The sequence below is a fragment of the Podarcis pityusensis genome (assembly GCF_964106645.2).
Source record: "Podarcis pityusensis genome assembly, chromosome: 2".
Lineage (NCBI taxonomy): Eukaryota > Metazoa > Chordata > Lepidosauria > Squamata > Lacertidae > Podarcis > Podarcis pityusensis.
The window spans coordinates 123026545-123035878 of record NC_138029.1 but is presented as its reverse complement, the minus strand read 5'-3'; the positions used below and the strand labels follow the sequence as shown (position 1 = coordinate 123035878).

The 9334-nt window shown below is 43.0% G+C and overlaps 1 protein-coding gene across 1 annotated transcript; it reads right to left on the bottom strand.

Moving 5' to 3' along the window:
- Window positions 1–292: 292 nt before the first annotated feature.
- LOC308465404 (vomeronasal type-2 receptor 26-like) lies at window positions 293–8689 on the bottom strand (the record flags this gene model as incomplete). The annotated part of the gene is made up of 5 exons (XM_080985394.1): window positions 293–1203; window positions 3496–3622; window positions 4960–5187; window positions 7209–7553; window positions 8339–8689. The coding sequence occupies 5 exons, from the start codon at window positions 8687–8689 to the stop codon at window positions 293–295; spliced, it is 1962 nt and encodes a 653-aa protein (XP_080841520.1).
- Window positions 8690–9334: the final 645 nt, after the last annotated feature.

Genomic DNA, 9334 nt, shown 5'->3' with positions numbered 1-9334 from the left:
AGGAAGGGGGACCACAATAATGAGTGTATTTTTCTACCTTCACCTAACAGAAAGAACCACTTATGCAGAAATAGTTCACTTTTCCCATGCAACAGAGCTAGGATCACACAAGAAAGTATAAAAATACTTATTCCAGTGGTTCCGCTCCCCTATCTGTGTTTAAGAATCTGCTGACTAGAGACAGACAGACATAAGACCCATTCTAGATTTTTTCTTTAATCCTCACAGAACTTGTGGTTCCAAGACAAAATATGGTCCAGAGAGACTTCGGTTGCATCCCTAGTACTTAGAATCAAATGCTATCCTTAGTTTTGATCATCAGATGCTCCTTTGTATTCAGATCAGGCCTCAGCACAATAATGTAGCACTTGGGAAGGAAGATGCAGCCCAGAAGCCCAGCACTGGAGGCCAAAATAGAGAAGACCTGCACGGCTACCATGTATTTCCCCTTGGTGCTCAGGTAGGTGGGCACAAAGGACACCCAAACACTGCAGAAGACCAGCATGCTGAAGGTGATCAGCTTGGCTTCATTGAAGGATCCTGGAAGCTTCCTGGCTAGGAAAGCCACTGTGAAACAGATGGCAGCCAGAAAGCCCATGTAGCCAAGGGAACCATAAAACATGGCAACAGACCCTTCATTGCATTGCAGGATGATCTGCCCAGGTTGGGACCTCATGTCAAAGTCTGGGAATGGGGGTGAGATTCCCAACCAGATGGTGCAGAGGAGAACTTGGACACTGGAACAGGAAATGACAATGGTGTTGGCCAGACTCTTCCCCAGCCATCTCCTCACCCTGTTGCCTGGCTTGGTGGCCAGGAAGGCAAGCACCACAGTGATGGTTTTGGCCAGTACAGAAGAGACTGCAAGAGAGAAGATTATGCTGAAGGCCGTTTGTCTGAGAAAGCAGGTCGCTTTTCTTGGCCGAGCAATGAACAGGAAGGAGGACAAAAAGGAAAGCAGAAGGGAGATGAGGAGGATGAAGGAGAGGTCCCGGTTGTTGGCTTTGACTATGGGTGTCTCCTTGTATTTAATGAAGATTCCTAACAGCATACCTGTAGTAAATGACAAGAAAAGGGAAGAAGAAGCCAAAAGGATTCCCAAATATTCTTTATATGAAAGAAAGGTGATAATCTTTGGGATGCAGTGATCTTGGTCTTTGTTTGGATGTTGGTCTTCAGGACATCTGGTACACTTCTCTGCATCTGAAAGGAAAGGGAGAGGCTTCTGTAGTCCTAAAATAAAGCTAATAACCAGAATACTCTATTGCATTCCATAAAATATATATTTCAGAGACAAAGTTTATATTCCAGAATAAGCTGAGTGGAACCAGGCCTATCTTTTTACAAATTAGTCTGTCCTAATCATACGCAAAGCAAAGTGTTGTTACAACCACAGAAAGGGTGGATAATATGGACAGCACCCATCAGACACTTTCCCTGCTTGGCCTTCTAGATGACCAATGACCTCTCAAGGCCATTTCTTTCACTTCAGTTTACATCATTAGTCACAGCAGGGGTTCCAAGACTTTCTGTCCTCAGGGTGCAGGAAATTGCAGAGGTCCAACAATCTGGGATGTGGAGCTAGGAGTGTGTGTGTGAAAGGTCATTCCCACCAACTGTCCTTCTCACTTTCCTCCTCCTTCACTCTTGGGCTGTGTATACACTGCATCTTTAGAGCACACTCAGAACACATTCTTCCCCTCAAAGAAATCTGGGCATTGTAGTTTGTTAAGAGTTCCTGGGAATTGTAACTCTGAGAGGTATAAACTACAGGGCCCAGAATTTCTGGAGGAAAAGAATGTGCTTCATGTGTGATGGTCACTCCATCCCCTTTCTGTTCTTTCCTTCCCTCAAAGTGTCCCTATTTTTCAGGGACAGTCTTGAGTTTACAGAAAACATCCTGGTTTCTGATTTGATCCAGAATGTCCCGCTTTTCCTTAAGGGACCCCTGACCATTAGGTCCAGTCGTGGCCAACTCTGGGGTTGTGGCGCTCATCTCACTTTATTGGCCGAGGGAGCCAGCGTACAGCTTCCAGGTCATGTGGCCAGCATGACTAAGCCGCTTCTGGCGAACCAGAGCAGCGCACGGAAACGCCGTTTACCTTCCTGCCGGAGCAGTACCTGTTTATCTACTTGCACTTTGATGTGCTTTCGAATTGCTAGGTTGGCAGGAGCAGGGACCGCGCAACGGGAGCTCACCCCGTCGTGGGGATTCAAACCACCGACCTTCTGATCGGCAAGTCCTAGCCTCTGTGGTTTAACCCACCGCATCACCCGTGATTTGATCCAGAATGTCCCGCTTTTCCTTAGGATGTCCCTATTTTGATTGGAGAAATGTTGGAGGGTATGGAGTTACGTGACCCCAAAACCAAGGAGATAAGTAACTATGCAACCTTTAGAAGGCAACCCTGTGTAAAAAAGTTTTTAAATGTTTAATGTTTAATTATGTTTTCATATACTGTATGTTGGAAGCCACCCAGAGTGGCTGGAACAACCCAGTCATATAGGTGAGGTATAAATAATAATAATAATGGTTTTGGTGATGGTGATGGAAGAAGACATCCCTATTTTCATCAGAGAAATGTTGGAGGGTTTGCAGAAGGTAGGGAGACCAAAATAAGGTTTCCTGGGGGCAGTCCCCAGATTTACAAATCAGTCCCCATACAAAATCCATTGAAGCTGAAAAGTGTCCCTGGATTCATTGAAAAAAATCTGGTAGCCTTAGACCAAAAGGAGGTGGAGTCAGAGCCAACTAATTCTCCTATTGTCGTAGCCTTTGAATAACCTCTGAAGCTGTACTAAGCAAGAAATAAGGACATAGGAGAAATAATACTTTATTATAAAATGAATGGTTATGTTTATGCAATAAGTTAGTAAATATTAAGTGAAGTATGGAGATGATGGGAAGTTAGATGTACACTAAGAAGATTTATTGTTAGAGTATATGAGTTTTTGTTGTTGTTGTTGTTGTTGTTGTTGTTGTTAACTTTGTTTCCCTTGTAACAAATGACATAAATGTATGGTCTTTTGTTCTTGTTTAAGTTTAATAAAGCATTATTATTATGTTTTAAAAATTCTCCTGTTGTCTGTTCCACCATCTGTCTGAGGTGGCAACACAAGAAGACGGTTAAGTGGGGGCTGAATGAGGAATGACTGAACCACCATTTTCAAGCAATTCCTAGCCCAAGTGTACCTATGCACTGTGCCTGCACGTAGCTCCTGGTGTTGTGTGCTGATCCAGCCAAAAGGCCATGACACAGCCAGTGGGAGGCTATTGTGCAGAATCCCACCTGAAATCAGGCTAAGGCCCACTGGTGCCACCTCCTGGCCTGCAGTTTGATAAATCCTGCATTTTGGAACTTAGCATCACAGTAGCCAAGAATGGTTTCACATTCCAAAAACGTATTTAGGATCTTCACAGAAAATTTCTGCTGAGCGAATCTTTGGCCTATCTCTGTTTCCCCAAGGAATGCCTTCTCCCCTTGAGTCACGCACCTTCCTGAGTGGATATGGTCCCTTCTGCACACAGAGCACAAGCATAGCAGCAAACCGGTTCTCCTTCTTGAACCACCTTGGAGTAACCAGGGCGACAGTTCTCCGTACACCTGGCGCGAGGTATGGTCTAAGCATTAAGACAAGATGTATCCAGAAAAACGAATTAGGGGTCTTGAAGTGAATCATGGGCTTTGAAGACAATCTAATTGAGTCCCATCCCATCCACACTTCTTAGATAAGTTCTGTCCCATGGAAGAGGGAACAAGATTGTTTTCTCCTGCTCTGGAGGGTAGGACTCGACCCAATAGCTTCAAGCTACAAGAAAGGTGATTCCGACTACACATACGGAATAACTTTCTGACAGGAAGAGCTGTTTGACAGCGGAATGGTCTCTCTTGGGAGGTTGTGGACTCTCCTTCCTTGAATGTTTTAAAGCAAAGGTTGGGTGGCCATCTGCCATGGATGCTTTAGCTGAGATTCTTGCATTCTTGGATTAGATGACCCATGGATTCCTTCCAACTCTACAGTTCTATGAGTCTATGATTCTTTTGATGCACAACTGTGTGATTGTAAATGATTTTGCTCCAAAATGGCAGATCAGAGGACAAAGGGGACAACAGAAGTTTGAAGAATACACATTGTTAAGAAGAGAAAACATGTGGAAGATTTTATTTACTTATTTATTAAATTTGTATACCGCCCATCATCCGTAGATTTATTGGCAGGGCATGAGCTGGGAAATTTATAGGATGACTTCTGCAAGTCGGATGCCAGAATGCCAATGAGATCACGCAAATTTGCATTAAAGCCGTGGAATAAGAATTTGCGGGTGGGTGGATTAATATGATATTCATTGCATATTGTTAATGTACTTTCCAGCCCCAAGATGGCTTATAAAGGCATTTTGTAGGGGGGGGGGGTGTTGCCTTCCTAAATGCACACTTGGTGGGAATGAGGGGCAGGGCCTTCCCAGGGGCTACTCCCAGACTTTGGAATGCTCTTCCTAGAGAAGCTAGACCAGCTCCCTCCTTCTTGTCCTTCCATTAGCAGGTGAAGGCTGTTTAAATTTAACAAGCTTCGGGGAATGGACTGCTTTATCTAACAGTACTATGCTGCTTTTACTATCTGTATTTCAGTAGATTTGCTTATGTATGGTTTGATTCTATCATAGATTCTACTACAGAAAGCTAAAAACAAAAACAGATAACAGGTTTAAAAGTTATAAAACTATTATCTTTAATATGTTTTTCTTGTTGTTTAGTCATTTAGTCATGTCCGACTCTTCGTGACCCCATGGATCAGAGCAAGCCAGGCACTCCTGTCTTCAATATGTTTTTAGCTTTCCATATTTGAACTGCATGGTTTTAATTTCTGTAGGTTGCCTTGAGTCCTTTTTTCCAGACCAGGAAAAAAAATGTCACTGGAGGGCAGGGGAGAAAGATGCATGCAGATAATTTCACCAACCTTGTTAAACTGTGAGGGCCACACAATGTCTTCTTGGTTAATCGTGAGCTTTAAATCTGAGGATGCCTGTCTCTCAAAACTCCCAACTTTCACTCTGCCACGAGACCCGTTGGGAAACAGCACCCAGTTCACAATATCATAGTCAGCTATCAGCTTCCCATTCTCATCTGTATATAGTCCACCCCTGGAAGTGTTAAATAACTGGACTTTTTTTAAGTGACGGTGAAACTGGAATGATAGAGAAAGCACCAGAATTAGGAAAACATGAAAGCCTATTGAATACCTCAGCCTTGCTCACATTAGCGCAGTGAGAAAATCATGTTGACTGATGACCTCTGAGCTCTAAAGCCACATTGTGACTTGGGATAGACCCTGTCAGTGAGGGACTGTAATCTGTTGAGAACTACACAAGTGAAGGCTTTCTCCACAGTACTCAGCAGGGAGATTCCTTGGTAGTTGTTACAGTCATGGAGGCTATCTTTGTTCTCAGCTAGTCCTAGTCTTTATAACCCTGTACCTTCTTCCAGAAGGCAGAAGCTGAAAGAGATCATTTCCGGGGTGCGCTCTATCCTCCACTATCTCTGCAGTTTTCTTATGGCACCTGGAAGCAAAGATTTGATCCAAGGTAGGAAGAGTGCACCCAGTTATTCTCTCTGCAGTCTTTACAACCCTGGACAACATTGTTTTTCCCCTGACCATGCAGCTCCCAAACCACACATAAGTGTGGCACAGACCATAAGTTAATACACTCTCAACAGTACAATGGTAAAAGGCCATCAACAGGTCCTTTGAGAGATTGTTTTTCTGGAGGATTCTCAGAAAATATAACCTCTGCTGTGCTCTCTTCATCAGGCCTTTACTGTTTTCTCCCCAGGTTAGGTCATCTCTCAACTCCATTCCCAGAAACCGAAACACAGAGACCTGTTCCACACAATTCCCCTCAATAATATGTGGCTGAATATTCAATTTACATTTCCTAAAGTCCATCTATGTACAACTCTGCTCCAATCCCTTGCAATGCAGGAATCTTAACTGGAGCATCAACGACCAAGGGTTATCCAATCTTTGCTTTAAAACTTCCAATGGAGGAAAGTTATTGATCTTTCACAGACACTGCGGATATGCAATTTTGAGTTTTCTCTCCCTGCTGCAGGGTACTGGAGATCAGTAGAGGGAGTATCATTACACATATGAGCTCAGTGTGAAAACAGAATCAATTCATCCTACTGTTAGGGAAAGTGAGGTGAGATAATTAAAGCAACAAAGGGCTCCTCATGAGGCCAGAGGAACATCGCCCGGCTGTGAGTGTGAAGGCCGCTCCCTGCAAGGCCCTTTCCACCTGGCCTAGGGGGCGAGGTCCAGACTCACCAGCCCTATAAAAGAGGCTCCTCATGAGACTGGAGGAACATCGCCCAGATGAGAGTGTGAAGGCCACTTTCCACAAGGCCTCTTCCAGATGGCCTAGGCATTGAAGACTCTCCTCAGGAGGCCAGAGGAACATCACCAAGCTATTGTTTTATTGTTTTAATATGCTGTAAACTGCTTTGAGATTTTTATTAAAAATATCAAGTGGTATAGAAATTAAAAAAATAAAAATAAATTAAAAAACAGATTTGGGTCGCCGTTTGACTCCAGCACCAAAGTATGCCCAACAGCTGACCTGTGCCCATAGGCTTACAAACGGGCCTCAGAAATTGGGTGGGGCGGGGAAGTGAGTTTCATCATGACTATCAAATTTAATTGTGGATGCAGGATAATGGTTGCAGAGCTGGACAATGGATTGCAATTTGAGAAAGGAATACCTGCCATGGATGCAGCCTTTGAAGTTCCAATCTCTCTCTTCCACCCACCATCAACATCTGTTTGGATCTGGACAAATATGCCGAGTTTAAGGCAAATGCCACAGCTTGGACACTGTTGTAAATGATGTAGCTGTCTTGAGACAGGGCCCTTTCAATCTCCTCTTGGGGGAGAATCACCAGTTTCCTCTTCTCTGTACATGTTGTCCAACCTTCCGTGGATGGACATAAACAATGAAATGATTGACTCCAAAACCGACTTGTTACAAAAGACAACGGCGCATAGTATTCATATTTTGTCCTTTTTCTGGTTTTTATTGCAAAAGACAGAGAACCATGGGTGTACCTGAAGGAATCAATGTGATGAGACAAATTCGAGTTCATGTCCTGAAAAGCTGTTGTGACCCAGATTCTTTTCCCGGTTTGCCTCTTTTCAAGGAGCATTTGTACCCTGATGATCGACCCAAAATCATAGTGAGAGTCTCCAAAGAAAACCAATACATTGACTAGTGTCCACACGTCAGGTGGTTCACCCTGTAAAAAAATTTCATATAGCGCCTTTTGTGTAATTCTTTCTGTGAAGGCAACACAAATTCCACTGGTAACCATCAAAGGAGTCAAGGCATTTAAGAAACTTTCTCCATTATAATTGTCTGGAGCAAAGAGGCCAATCCATGTCCATCCAAAATGCAGAAGCAACTTGACAATCCCCATATACTGAGTTTCTTCCTTGGGGATCATCCGGTAGGCAAAAGGGAACTGTGTTTTATCATTAAGAGAAAAGCCCGAACTGATCTAGTGAGAAAAGGAAGGGGGGGGGGGACATAGAGACATAAAAAGGTTAAATATCTAGGGATATGGCTAACATCAAGAAATATAAATTTATACAAAAATAACTACGAAAAAAAGAAATCTAGAAATATGGAGCAGAATGAATCTCTCATTGCTAGGGAAAATAGCAGCGATTAAAATGAATGTGCTGCCAAAAATGCTATTTCTTTTCCAGTCAGTTCCACTAAATGGTACCTCCACCTGCTTTGCAAAGACACTGTACCCAATTTACAACATTATTCATTTTGCTTTTGTTTAAGATACCAGAGAGGGACCCAATACATTTCAGAAGCGAACCCTGCAAGAGAATTATAAAATAATAAAACCCCAAATTATAATATATGGCTGCCCCTAAAATTCAAGCAGTGAAACAGGCAAGTAAAATGCAGAGGCAAGTAAATATCTGACACTGAGGTGATAAGAATTGAGAACAGAGATACCACCTTAGCTTGGGCCTGGCATGATTCTTCATTTTTATACAAGTCGTGCTCAACTATGAGTACAATAGGGAGTAACAGCTAACAGATCATCTCAACCCCAGTAACACAGCAGGAAGGTGAATTAAAGCATTCATACAACAAGAAGGCAAGTATGCTAATGTCTGTTGTAAATCATTTTAGGGGAATCCTTCAAAAAAGGATCATCATAGAGTTGGAAGGAAGCTCATAAGTCATCTAATCTCATCCCCTTCCCCATGCAGAACATCCACTACTGATGCATCCCTAATTGGTGGCCATCGCATTCCCTACCTGTGGGATTTTGTAGATGCCCAACATGCTAGAAATCTGGGTGGAGATGTCTGATTCAGCCCCTTCAATAACAGTCAAGAGGTTCTTGCGTCTTTCACAGTTATAGTTTGGAATATTTTTCTCCCTACCGGAATGCATATCTAACATGGCATTGGAAACCAGTCGGCCATCATAGTAGGTGTCAAATAGGTTGTATCCCAGGGTGAAGTTGGGCAAGATCCTGGGATCCTGGTTGATCTCCTGAACAGCAAACAAGAAGGACAGGATGTGCCAGTAATTTGGAGTAGACTCACTACCATCAAAGAAACAGCATTTGTGAGTGACACACTGCCATGCTCCTGTCTCTGACATGTTAAACTTTTAATGCACTTTTTATGCAGGCAGCATAAATATCACAGTAAGTTATCCCCAGATAATGATCTTCATGGTTGTATTGAGGGTGAGGAGGGTTCTAAAGTGAAGATCCAGTTAGGAACAAAAAGGGGGAAGGTTATTGCTTTCAGGAGTAAGCCCGCACCAGCCTTCAAAGAACCATATTAAAGGCATAATAAATGCTAATTCAGCATTCGAAAAGTGATAAAAGGTAGCTGTAGCTTGTCTGCTTTAAAAAAGATCTGAGTGCTGAAACCAAATGCTCAACCTTTACATTGGAAAGGAAAAGACTGCCATCCTATACCCACTTACCTTGGTGTAAGCTCCATGAGCTCATTGGGACTTCTGAATATTGCAATATAAGTCAATAAATGTAAATTTTGCTTTGACTGGTGATATGCAGTCCAGCCCTTGAATGAAACAAGGATTTCAGGAGAGGAAACCACCAGGAAGCTTCAATGACTTCATGTGCCCTTGCCTTGACTCATAGCTGTCAACTTTTCCCTTTTCTTGCGAGGAATCCTATTCGGAATAAGGGAATTTCCCTTAAAAGAATGGAAATGTTGACAGCTATGCCTTGACTCTGCCAGTGAAATTAGCTGATGGCCACAGTGGATTTGTGTG